At 46.2% G+C, this 13383-nt stretch overlaps 1 protein-coding gene across 17 annotated transcripts in view; it reads right to left on the reverse strand.

Moving 5' to 3' along the window:
- SYNE1 (spectrin repeat containing nuclear envelope protein 1) overlaps positions 1–13383 on the reverse strand; it is a 561745-nt gene that overhangs the window by 132678 nt on the left and 415684 nt on the right. For all 17 annotated transcript variants that reach the window (XM_055134197.1, XM_055134196.1, XM_055134206.1 and 14 more), the window contains 5 exons: positions 9948–10121; positions 6271–6402; positions 4175–4371; positions 3349–3481; positions 852–1034 (listed from right to left, as the gene is read on the reverse strand). In XM_055134197.1, coding sequence (XP_054990172.1) covers positions 852–1034; positions 3349–3481; positions 4175–4371; positions 6271–6402; positions 9948–10121 — 819 coding nt within the window. The remainder of the gene's footprint in view (positions 1–851; positions 1035–3348; positions 3482–4174; positions 4372–6270; positions 6403–9947; positions 10122–13383) is intronic.

Below are 13383 nucleotides of genomic sequence, written 5' to 3' on the forward strand. Positions count from 1 at the left end.
AAGAGCAAGAAAGAATGTCTGGGAGTTCAGAGGAGAAAATCAAACTTCCAGATAAGAGAGATACCTATTTCACTTATTCACTCACTATTCTTCACTTAAAAAAAATCTTTAGTGGGGCTGGAAAGATAACTCAGGGCTGAGTGCATAGTTGGCATGTGGGAAGCGTGGATTCAATCCTCAAAACTGCATGGACACTGGCCACAACAAGCACAGTCAGGCATAGCCCAAGCTGTGTCCCCTCAATCCACAGCCCCTGCCCCCGCAATCCCCGGTTGCTCTAGCAAAGCTAAATTTACAGTTCTCTTTTACTTAATTTTGGTTTAATCTTCATAACTCCTCATATAATAAAGGAGGTGCAGTGACTCACATTTATACACATGAAAGCCAATGAGTTTTAAAAAAGTGTGTTAGTTGAGGACTCTAACACGCATGCATGTATGCACACAGGTACACACATGCACACACTCGCAAGCCCATGGAAGAGAAGGCATATGTAGACAAGGTTTTATAGAATTTTTTTTTTTTGCTTTTTTGGTCACACCCAGCGATAGAGGTTACTCCTGGCTCTGCTCTCAGGAGTTACTTCTGGCAGTACTCAGGGGACCATATGGGATGCTGGGAATCGAACCCGGCTTGACCGCGTGCAAGACAAATGCCATACCCACTGTGCTATCGCTCCAACCCATTCATTTTTGATATCTAATGCAATAGCAAGGAGGAAAGGCTAAACAGCAAGTTGTAAGTCACCTCAAAGTTGTGAGTCAGGTTCGATTTTCCCTATTCACCTATTTTTTTCCATTTGTTACTATTAGAATCAATTATGTGCCATTAAACCAATGCTGTTCCTGTACCTGGTGGAGCTTCTCCTGGACTGCGGGAATATTGGTCAGCAGGTCTGTCCACTGGGTATCGATGTGTGACAGCTCAGAACGCAGGGCGGCCGTATCCACTTTCTTCAATCGAAGAAGCTGATTCCCAGTGCTCAGGACTGATGATTTCAGGGCAGATTTGGCATCCACTTCTTTGGAAAACTCCTGCATAAAATCCCAACGTCCAGGTCAGAACTAAATAGCAAACCCTTTCATTTAAGGAAATAAATACATATATTCCATACAGCAATTTTTCCCCCTGGGGCTAGAGAGATAGTACGGTGGGTAAGGCCCTTGTTTTATCACGACTGACCTGGATTCAATCCCCAGCATTCCGTAAGATCCCCAAGAGCACTGCCAGCAGTGATCCCTGAGTCCAGAGCCAGGCATAAGCCCTGAGCACCACCAGGTATGACCCCCAAACATACAACACATTTTTTTCCTTAAAAAAAATTGCAAGTTAATTTGGAAGGGTGGAGCTTGGTGGCAGAGCTCACGGATAATGCCCTGAGCTCTCAACCTGGCAACTGCTCCCCTAGACATTTTCCCTCCATTTTGAAGGGGAGTTTTACCAAGTGCACTAGAGGAAATGAAAAGAGCTCTCTCTTGTCTGGGAATCAAGACACCATGAAAGTCATTATTCAAAAACTGCTTTAAAACATAATGGAGAGACGCACCCAAGTGCGCGGCGCGGCTGGCGGGGGATCGAGGGCGGGGAAGTACCGGTCTCCGCCCACATCGGACACTTAAAGAGAGTGCAGCCACGTGGGCTTCCCCATTTCTCCGCGCCCGCACCCCCAGAATGACTGACGAAGAGGACGGAGCTGCTTGGGACACCGGCAGCCCACCAGCAACCTGCAGTATGTGACTTGAGAGTTTCCGCCAGGTCCCCCGTGCGGAAATCTCTCTCTCTCTCTCCTTCAACTTTCTCCCTGGACTTTAGACAGAAACCCAAAACCGCGCGGCCGCTGCCGCGGCCGCGCGACTTAATGTCATCTTAGTATCAGCAGTATGTAATGGTTCCTTCTTAATGGGTCGGACTTTTGTGGGTGTTCCTAACAAGAATAGTAAGTATTTTGTTGAAATATTGAAGGCAATCAAAATGGTAGCCATCTCTCTAGACTGAACTAAGCTATATCCCCACGCTGGCTGAGAAGAAATATCCTTCTTTCTTGGGAAGAAACGTGGCGTGGTGTCAAACATAGTGTGATGTCCATTAAGCAAACAGACCTGGTGGCGTGGGAATGGGAAATAAGGGGAAAAATTAGGTACATGGACCAGCGGGACGCTGGTGGTATCTCGAGCCGGAGCCGATATCAGCGCAAGAGCTTTGGTTCCAGAAACTGCTTCCAGACACTCTACTAGACTATCAACTAAGCCAGAGCCCCACGCCGGCTGATGATGGGAAATAACCATCCTCTTCGGTTTTTTTTCCCTTTGTCAGACAGCGTGGCGATTACTAAACAGGCGTGAACTCGGTGGCGCGGGGCAAGGGGGAAAAAGAAAAGTTATGTAACAAACAGCAGGACTTAATATCTCTATATGCTTAGTAATGGAGAATTATCAAATGCCTCATTGGCAATAGGACTGTCTTTTTCTTTTTGGGGGGAAACCCCAGCAACGGTAGTGAGTTGTGTGTTGAAACATGGAATGTAATCGAGATAAGCGCAAATGAAGTGAAACCTATCACGTATAAGGGTGGGGACTAGGGAGGTGGGAGGGGGCGGCAGATAGACTGGGGGGGTTGGGAATATAAGATGGGCACTGGTGAAGGAAGGGGTATTTGAATATTGTATAACTGACATAATCCTGAGAACTTTGTAACCCTCCACTTGGTGATTCAATAAAAAAAAAAAAGAATAATCCTAAAAAAAAAAAAAAAAAAAAAAAAACTGCTTTAAAGTGCAAAAGCTGGGCCCAGGGTGACAGGACAGTAGGTAGGGCGCTGTGCTGGCCTTGGAGGCAAATGATCCGGGTTTGATCCCTTTTCATTTCTTTTTATTTTTCTTTGGGTCACACCCTGCGATCTCTGAGGCTACTCTTGGCTCTTCACTCAGGAGTTACTCCTGGCGGTGCTTGGGAGACCCTATGGGATGCCGGGGATCGAACCCCCGTCGGCCGCATGCAAGGCATATGCCCTACCCACTGTGCTATCGCTCTGGCTACAAGACTTCTTCTCATCTCATATGGTCCCGTGAGCCCTTCCAGGAGTGATCCCTGCACAGAGAGCCAGGACGATGCCCAAGGCTCCACTGGGTGTGTGTGGCCAGCAAACAAAAACAGAAGAGGGAAAGCCCTGCCCTCTCATTCTGCCTCGTTCCTGAACAGGCATGTAGTCAGTCATAATAAATTCCAGCTCCCTGGCTTGCTTTACCACAGAGCTCCATTCTCCACAGCTCTCCAGAGCACCGGTGTTCAGATCAGGGAGACGTCCATGTCTACAAACGCGAAGTACTTGCTTTCAGATACTGAAACTCACCAAGAAAGCATTCAGGTGGTCACGCACCATTTCCAGCTCTTGGGGGACCGTTACTGATTGCTGAGCCCAAAATTCTAGCCTGTCTTTTGCAAACTGCAACCAGTGAATGAGTTCGGCAGATTCACTCTGATACCTGTGAGTAGATGAAGGAGTCTGGTCAGTGAAAAATCCAACCCTGACCTTCTAGAAACCAACCATTCAGCAATGCCTTTTTAAAAATTAGAGAGGTGAAAGCATTGGGAGAGCCACGCCCATCGATGACACGCTTAAAATTCTCTAACTACCTATACCCTGAGAAAACCAGTCAGAGTTTCGGCTTTCCCATCCCTTCTAAACTGAATACAAAGATAATTTTCTCTCCTCTTTCATATCGATTTCTTCGGGAAATATTAGGTGAGATTTGAGTTCTTAGAAACAAAGGTGGGTAGAAATAGTCTTTCAATATGTGAAGGTCAACCCTTTGCTTCCTTTCAGCACCTGCTACTGCCACTGATGGACTCACTTTTCCAAGGGGCAACTCTCTCCTTTTCTGTCTAAGACTCTCTCAGAACTGCCAGGCCCCCTTAATAGGTCAGGGCACATGGAAACTTAAAGGTACATTGCCTTGCTTGCGGTTTCCCTGTGTGCCGTTAATGGTGTGTTTATGTTATACTCAACCCAAGCAATTGTGGACTCCATAGTTGCCTTATTTTCCAAGCTTCCAGAAGTGCTCATAAGAGACAAGATATTTTTTTTTCCCAGTGCGCCCCTGCCCCCACTCCCACCCTGAGATCTATAACACTCTAAAGCAGCAGTCTAAAAATCACACAAAACATCATTGTCTTACCTGGTCCAGTGCTTCAGTATCGTTTCTAATCTGTGGAGTTCCTTGGAGACTTTGTTGGTGTTATTTAACCAGCGCTCTCCGAGTTGATTGAGCTGACTTTCGAGCTCTGAGCAGCTGACGGAGATGAGAAGTCGTTTCCCATCATCTAATACCTGATATAGTTTAGCCTGGTCTTCATTCAGGCTGGCTTTCAAATGCTAAAATGATTGAAAGAGGAAGTCAAATGTTGGACACTGTAATTGGTTACTTTCAGGAACTATCCTTCCAGGCTGGGGAAGGGGTGCAGGGTAGGTTTCGAGTGTGTGCCTGGACTTCGATCCTGGGGATTCCAAGGCTTCCTGAGCCTCACAACATGGACCTGTGGCCCCCCAAACACTGCCAGGGTAGCTTTGGTGATTCCTGGCAGCGCAGGGCATGAGCACCCCCACATCCTCAGCCCCCGCATTGACCTGACCCCAGCCTGGCTGACCAAATATTGCTTGGAAAGGCAGGGGGAGGCATCCTGGGCCCCGGAGAACTGTTTGGGACTTCCAACAGCAAAAAATAAAATGAAATTATAATTTTCCTGATAAGCATTTGTTAAACATCTACTATTTGTACTCAAGTAACATACAAAGGAAACTTTGAGATCTTTCATCTAGGTATGAGAACAGACTTGGGATTTTTTTTTGGTAATAACTTTGATTGCACATAAAACTTTTAAACTATAATTATTTCAACAAAAGTGTGAGAGCAGTCTAATCGACTGAAAGTGCTTGGGGAGGTGATATTTTCAAAAAAATAGTTCCCAAAAAAGAAGAAAGAAAACCTACTTTTCAGTAGTGTAGTATAAAAGCAAACACTTAAAAAATATCCATTGAAATAATAAATGTTATGGCGTATATGCACAATGGAATACTATGCAACTCTGAAAAAGAACAAAACCATGCTATTTGGAGCAACATAGATTAAACTAGAGGATATCATGCTGAGAGAAGACAGTTAAAAGGAAAAGAATAGAAAAAGAATGATCTCTCTCATAGTGGTACTTAAAGATACAAAGAAAAGTGGAGCCCCAGTGCCAGTGCAGTGGGTAGGGACCTGCCTTGCATGCAGTTGACTGGGGTTTGATCTCTGGCACTACATACGGTCTTCCAATCCCCACCAGGAGCTAACCCTGAGCACAGAGCCATAAATAAGCCCTGAGCACCACCAGCATGGCCCCAAGACCAAAACCAAACAAAAAAGAACACAGCGGATTAAAACAAAGGGCCAAATGTCATATAACAAGAGAAATAATCCACACAACTGAATGTGGGGAGGGATTGAAAGGAAGAGGTTTTGGGAGTCCTTGGGGGAGAGAGGTGGGTACACTGGTGGTGGGTATAGTGTTGAAATCACGTGCATGAGAAACCACTATTAACAGTATTGTAAGTCACAAACTCTCACGTTTAAAAAAAATTTAATAAGTTTGTTGTACTAAGGGCTGGATCAGCGATAGCACAGTGGGTAGGGCGTTTGCCTTCCATGCGGCCAATCCATGTTCGATTCTTCCACCCCTCTCGGAGAGCCCAGCAAGCTACTGAGAGTATCTCGCTTGCACGGCAGAGCCTGGCAAGCTACCCATGGTGTATTCGATATGCCAAAAACAGTAACAACAAGTCTCACATGGAGATGTTACTGGTACCCACTCATGCAAATCAATGAGCAATGGGATAACAGTGACACAGTGATTGTTGAACCAAAATAGTCTTTTCTAACATTGGATACTCACATTGTAAAAAAATAAAATTAAGGAACTATTTTCAACAATCTCTTGGAATAGAAGTGAAAGTACTGAATAAAATGTTTTTGATTATAATCTCTTTAGATAGGTAAAAACAATGCAAAAGTTTCCCAAGGTTTGGGCGAGTGGGGGGATAAGTCAGGTCAAGTGGGGGCCGTGGGAAGTGAGAGTCCCTGGTTCAACCCCTGGCCTGGCATGACCCCACCTAGAGCACACATCAGGAGTGGACCCTGATCCCCTGGACCCTGACCCCCCACCCCCAAACACAATAAACACACACATCCACATGGCAACCGTTACCAACTTCTCGCCTGATGGGCTAGACGCTGACCTGGTAGAGCGCGATTCTGTCAACGAGTCGGTCCTCACTCTCCTCCACCAGACCCACGCTCGGGGTGCTGCCTTCCACCACCTCCAGCTGTCGGCTGAGCTCCTGGTGCTCCTCCTCGACGTGGGACCAGGTCTAGAAACACAAGAGCCAGCGATGAGCTACAAGAGCTTCCCGGAGGAACAGCTCTCCCCGGAGCCTGCTAAGTGAGTCGGCTCGGCAGATGCTTCCTAATGGATCAGAGATGCGGTGGGGCTGGAGGATGGGGCTGGGAGGTCAAAGGTGGCTTGGAGGCAAGATGGGGACCTTGTCAACAGACTCACCAACCGCAACTAACCCTGACCAAGTAGGTTAAAAAACTCTGAACCTTATTTTCAGCATTTAAAAAACTGGGGGTAAGGGCCAGGAATAAAATAGTAGCAGGATGTGAGATTTACTTCTACGAGGTATTGATTTCAAGCTCGGACAACACACACACACACACACACACACACAAATGGGGATGCCTATAAGGATCATGTGCACTGTGAGGATTAGATGGAATAACATCCACAGCACACCTGTAGGCCTCTCCTTAGCATAGGCCTCTGCTCTACCAGGATTCAATGACTGCACAGCAATAAAGAAAGGTATGGTTTTAAGTGAAATGAATGGACATGATTATTTCATGGAGTCTGTGAACTCAATGCATTATCCTTGCAAGTTCAAAAGCAGACATTAAAAATGGCATAGACATTCTACTCCAGATAAATCCCAAGTCACTCGCTTGCAAATTTATATTTTTGTTATATCAAAAAATTGAGAATATCTTAAAAATATCATTGGTAGACAACAGCCAGAATCTGGAAAAAAAAAACTGAGTGCCCGAGAACAGATGACTGGTTAAAGAAACTTTGGTACTTCTACACAATGGAATACTATGCAGATATTAGAAAAGATGAAGTCATGAACTTTGCATATTAGTGGGTCAACATGGAAAGTATCATGCTAAGTGAAATGAGTCAGAAAGAAACAGAAAGATTTCACTCGTCTGTGGAATATAAATAACAGAATAGGATACTAACACCAAAGAATAATAGAAATAAGTACCAGGAGGCTTGGAAGCCGGCCTCACATGCTGGGGGAAAAGGCAGCTAAGATAGAGAAGGGAACACCAAGTAAAGTATGGTTGGAGGGCCCGCTAGGGATGGGAGATGCGTGCCAAAAGTAGACTATAGATTGAACACACTGGCCACTCAATACCTCTATTGCAAACCACAACACCCAAAAGGAGAGAGAGAACAAAAGGGAATACCCTGCCACAGAGGCGAGGTGGTATGGGGGTATTGGGGGTGGGAGGGATACTGGGATCATCAGTAGTGGAGAATGGGCACTGGTGGAGGGATGGGTTCTGGAGCATTGCATGACTGAAACACAAGCACAAAAATATTTAAATCTGTAACTGTACCCTCACGGTGATCCACTAATAAAAAAATAATCACTGTCACTGTCACTGTCATCCCACTGCTCACTGATTGTTAGAGCTAGAGCGGGAACCAGTAACGTCTCCATTGTGAGACTTGTAGTTACTGTTTTTGGCATATTGAATCACCACGGGTAGCTTTCCAGGCTCTGACTTGCAGGCAAGACACTCTCAGTAGCTTGCCGGGCTCTCTGAGGAGGGTGGAGGAATCAAACCCCAGTTGGCCTCATGCAAGGCGAATGCCCTACTCACTGTGCTATCACTCCAGCCAAATAAAAAATAATAAATTTAAAAAATACATCATTGGGAGAGCTGGAAAGATAGTGTGGATTTAAGGTGCTGCCCTTGCATAGGGCAGACCTGGGTTCAATGCCCCGCACAGCAGGTGGCTTTCCCACCACTGCCAAAAGTGATCTGAATAATCCCCAGCACAGCCAGCTGGGGCCCCAAAACCTAAACAAACAAACAAAAAAATCACTGGAGGCCCTTTCCATTAAATCACAGCAAATATCAGCAAGTTTTAAATATGTGGATATTCACGTTACTGTGTTGTGGGAATGACAACAGGACATAACGGTGGGAAGACGGGCTTTACCTTTTCATTATTAGTAGTTCTTTTTCTTCTTGACTTTTTGTGCAGTATCAGCGATGGAACCCAGGGCCTTGCATAGGTAAGTCACGTGCTCTCCTGACTCTATCTTCAGTTTCCAAGATTTTGTTTGTTTGGGAGCTACACCTGGCTGTGCTCAGAGCCTACTCCTGGACCGTGCTCAGGAACCACTCCTGGTGGTGGTAGAGGGCCCCAAGCAGTTGCCGAGGATTGAACCAGAGACAACTACATGCAAGGCAGGCAACTTAACTGCTATATGCCAGCTACATCCCCCCCGACACACACCCCCAAAGGATTTTTAAAAACATATTTACTAAATACCATTGTTAGTACTATTGCAAGACTGGGAGTGTAGCAGTAATAGAGGACAGAATCCTCTCCTTCACAGAGCTTTTTTATTTCTTCATGGGAGAAGGGGATAGGCAACCAACAATCAACTATGAATAATATTATCATTAACAATTGATGAATGTAGTTATATAAATAATTCATATTATAGCACAGCAGGTAGAGAGTTTGCCTTGCATGCGGCCGATCCCGGTTCGATTCCTCCGCCCCTCTCGGAGAGCCCGGCAAGCTACCGAGAGTATTCCGCCTGCACAGCAGAGCCTAGCAAGCTACCCGTTCGTATTTGATATGCCAAAAATAGTAATAACAAGTCTCGCAATGGAGATGTTACTGGTGCCCGAAATCGATGAACACTGGATGACAGTGCTACAGTGCTACAGTGTCACACTTACTAATGTCTGTCCTTGTTCTTGGAAAAGCAGCCCTAGATGACACATAAACTGGTACAACTTTACACATTCCAATAAAACTTCAATAACAAAAACAGGCAGTGGGCCAGACTGACCACAGGTCAACTCCAGCTCTGGGTTTGGGTCTTGGTCACTGACACATCTGTCACTGTTGTCATCTGGTGCACGGACTCTTGTCTCCTTCCCTCCTAAGATTTCCCGTGTTGTATTCTGATTCTCTGTGACCCGAGAGAAGATTCATTTTATGTTTATGCTACCTAGCGGCTGGGCAAGTGATGAATAAATTGACCATAAATGAGGAATCAAAGAGAAAGACCCAATGAGTGAAGGAGCAAATTCTCACAGTATTCTGTTGTGGCAGTTAACTGCAGACTTGTAACCAGGATGAATACTCCCAACACCACGATCTGAACACAGGTGCCTGCATCCTTTGCCTTAAACGGAACAGAGCCCCACTTTTCTTATTTATGATACACTAAAATTTGAACCTAGCTGGCTGGACTCAGGTTTCTGGACCCAAGTGACAGGTCTGCTCAAAAGAGCCGGACCTTCTGGCCAGAGAAGAAGGCTGTGCGTCTTCATCTCTCACTCTCATTATTAGGCTACTGGTCTGAATCTCCAAAGTCCACTCAGCATGCCCTGTGTTAAGTCCAGCTGACTCGTGGTGAGGCAGAGCTTGTGGAGATATAAACAGGAAACAGAAGCGAGCCAAGGTCACACGCAGTGAGGAGAGTGAGAGAGTTCCAAGGCGGTAGGAGAGCAGAGATGTGAGTAGAATCCTCTTGGTGGCACCTGCCTGAGGCGGCGGGGAATTTGTCAGAGGGGAGCTGCAGAGAAAACAGCCTCTCACCTCGAGAACATACTCCAGCTCCACACCCCTCTTGTGAGCCTTTTTCAGCACCGAGGAAGCCTGGGCCATCAGCTCGGCATGAAACTGTGTTTCCCGCGGGACGGCAAAGCTGATTATCTTCCTGAAGAGCGTTTCCGTCAGGATCATGTGCGACTCCAGCCCCTGGAAGTATTCCTGCAAAGGTTCACATCAAAAGAGGTCAGCGACGCCATCCTCCACCACCTGGCGACAAAACTGGCTTCAGGCATCAAAGCTGAACATTTCTCCCTCCTCCCAATACAAGGGCACGGGTACGAGGCCTCGCTGCCCCTGTCCCCCCCCACCCCCCCCCACACAAAGCTCTTCTGAGATGATCAGACGTTGCTGAACCTCTGAGGCTCTCAAAAGTCCCTCAGTCTGGTACCTTCTGGCCTTCCTTTCACATCCATGAACAGTGGATAGCTTTCATATCCACTTTCATAGCTTCTCACTGACTCCACTGCACTGGCTTCCCTTCACGGGGACAAACCAGTGCCAGCTCTTATCATGGTCGGAACCCTGCTCATGGTCGATGCCTTCCAAGTCGAGGCATCTGCCCTTGACGCCTTCACAACTTTCCTTCCTCCCTAGTCAGGCTCCAACCTGACCTCTCGGGAATTTGCTCTTTGCTACCGAACTTTCGCAGGTGGGTATTTATTAGCTACCGTCAAGCTGCCTTCAGATTGTTCTTCCACGCCATGGACACAACCAAATTCACACAGCTTTGGTTTCTAAGTCAACACCACTTGTCAGCTTGAAGAATCCTACAAGTGTGTTTTGAAAGGTTTTTCTTTTCCCTTCAACAACAGTACAATGTCGTTTGACTTTTTTCTTTTTGTTTTAGCTTTGTTTTGGGGGCAACTCCCAGCGTTGCTCAGGGCTTACTCTTGGCTTTACATTCGGGGGTACCTCCTGGTGCATATTGGGAGACTACATGTGGTGCTGGAAGTTGAATCTAGGTCAGCCACATGCCAAGCAAGCCCGACCCACTATACTGTTGCGTTGGCCCAATAAGGTAATGCCTGTGATACACATCATTTCCTTCCCTCACCACCACCAAAGTACCCACCAAAGTACCCAATTCCCTCCTCGACTGTCTGGACTGGACCAATAGCACAGTGGGTAGGGTGTTTTCCTTGCATGTGGCTGACCAGGGTTCGATTACTCCGTCCCTCTTGGAGAGCCCAGCAAGCTACCGAGAGTATCCTGCCCGCTTGGCAGAGCCTGGCAAGCTACCTGTGGCATATTCAATATGCCAAAAACAGTAACAACAAGTCTCACAATGGAGACATTATTGGTGCCTACTCCAGCAAATCGATGACAGTGACAGCCAACAGGATGACAGTGCTACAGTGCTACTGTCTTTATATCACTTCTAATCTCTCTCATCATACCCCATTCCTGTCCCACTCACTCCCCTTCCTACTTTATTTTTTTTTGGGCCACACCCAGCAATGCTCAAGGGGTTGCTCCTGACTGCACTCAGGAATTACTCCTGGTGGTACTTGGAGGACCATATAGGATGTGGGGATCCAACCTGGGTCAGCTGCATGCAAGGCAAACACTCTACTCACTATTCTATTGCTCTGCCCATCCCCCACTTGATATTCTTAGCTCTACAATCTAAGGTCATGGACTTCTCTTTTCTGGCAATTCCCTTGTTTTGTTTCTCACTATACTAAAGATTAGTGAGATCATCCAATATTTGTCCACTTTGGCTTATTTTGCTTCGCATGAGGTCACCCAGTTTGCTGCCACTTGAGATGTTAATTTTTTATTTACTATTATTATTGTTATTTTGGTTGGAGGGGGAACACACTGGGTTCTGCTCAGGACTGACTCCTGCTCTGCACTCAGGGGTCACTCCTGACAGGCTTGGGGGACTAGATAACCCTAGCAGCTGTCCTATCACTCCCAGCCTGAGGTATTCATTTTTAGGTGTGCCAGGCTTCCAAAAGTGAAGAGGGGGGTTTCTGTTCAGACCATGGATAGAGCAGAGGGTTCTGGGAGTTGATACTAACAGCAAATGTGAGGGTCTTCTCTGTACTGGTAGGGGCGATTTCCTTCCCCTGGCTCACTTCATGCTTGTACTAGCTCTGTGAGGTAGCACTGTAGTACTGTCACCCCACTGTTCATCGATTTGCTCGAGCGGGCACCAGTAACGTCTCCATTGTGAGACTTGTTGTTACTGTTTTTGGCATATAGAATATGCCACAGGTAGCTTGCCAGACTCTGCCGGGATATTCTCAGTAGCTTGCCAGGCTCTTCGAGAGGGACAGAGGAATTGAACCCAGGTCGGCCGCATGCAAGGCAAACACCCTACCCGCGGATGTAGGTGGTTTTATTTCTTATAACACAGAGGTAACTTGCTCAAGGTCACCACCAGCATTCTGATCCAGAGGACTGAATTGTGGTTATACCAGAGAACCTTAAAATTGGCAGAAAACTTGAAGGTCATGGAGTGCAACATTCATGGGACACTGACACCCCTTGACAGCCCCTTCTTTTCTCCACTGACAGCTACAGATGGATGGTTCGGGGCTGGGAGAGCTGTTTAAGACAAACCACTCTTTTAAGAAGGGCTTTGCATATTGAGCTTCATTTCTCAGTTATTTATATTCATTGATCCTTCCCTCTGCCCTCTGGAATAACTAAGGATGATATTTTATTGCTCTGGTCAAAGATTTGAGAAATACCAGCTGTGAACTTTAAAGCGATGTTTTCAAAGCCAAATGATAAGGCTTTAATAAATCACACAATTTGGAAAAAAAAACTGCTGGGAAAAATAGTCTGATTCCAAAAAGACAAAGAAAAAAATCCAAACATACAAAAAAATTCTACCTTAGAAGCCACCAGAGAGCAACATCATGGTAGATTCTATTAACCATCTATAACCCAGTGGGATTTTTAAAGCTTCCCTGTAGGAAATTCCCACAGTCAGAGGTTAAGTCTCTCCACTGGAATACTGCTTTTCCCAGAATCCTGGCTAATAATACAAGAGTTATATTTGTGTGTGTGTGTGTGTGTGTGTGTGTCTGTGATCAGCATTTTCCTTGCCAAGGAGTGGGCTCTTACATACACTGATGGTAGCGTCTCAGGCCCACCATGCCTGATCGGGAAGCCTGGTACTCCTCAAAGGGTGAGACCACCCACTGGGGGCCTCTGGAATGATTACAGGAGAAGTGGTAGTCTCCTTGACTGCCATTGGGGGGGTGCATTTTATATTTTGACTTACAGGAAGTAGACTTCCTGGTTGATGTATGTGATTTTTTTTAAAGGGGGCTGTTACTGTCACTGTCATCCTGTTGCTCATTGATTTGCTCAAGCAAGCACCAGTAACGTCTCCATTGTGAGACTTGTTGTTACTGTTTTTGGCATATCGGTTACGCCATGGGTAGCTTGCCAGGCTCTGCTGTGC

This window comes from Sorex araneus, chromosome 4 (genome assembly GCF_027595985.1).
Source record: "Sorex araneus isolate mSorAra2 chromosome 4, mSorAra2.pri, whole genome shotgun sequence".
Classification (NCBI taxonomy): Eukaryota; Metazoa; Chordata; class Mammalia; order Eulipotyphla; family Soricidae; genus Sorex; species Sorex araneus.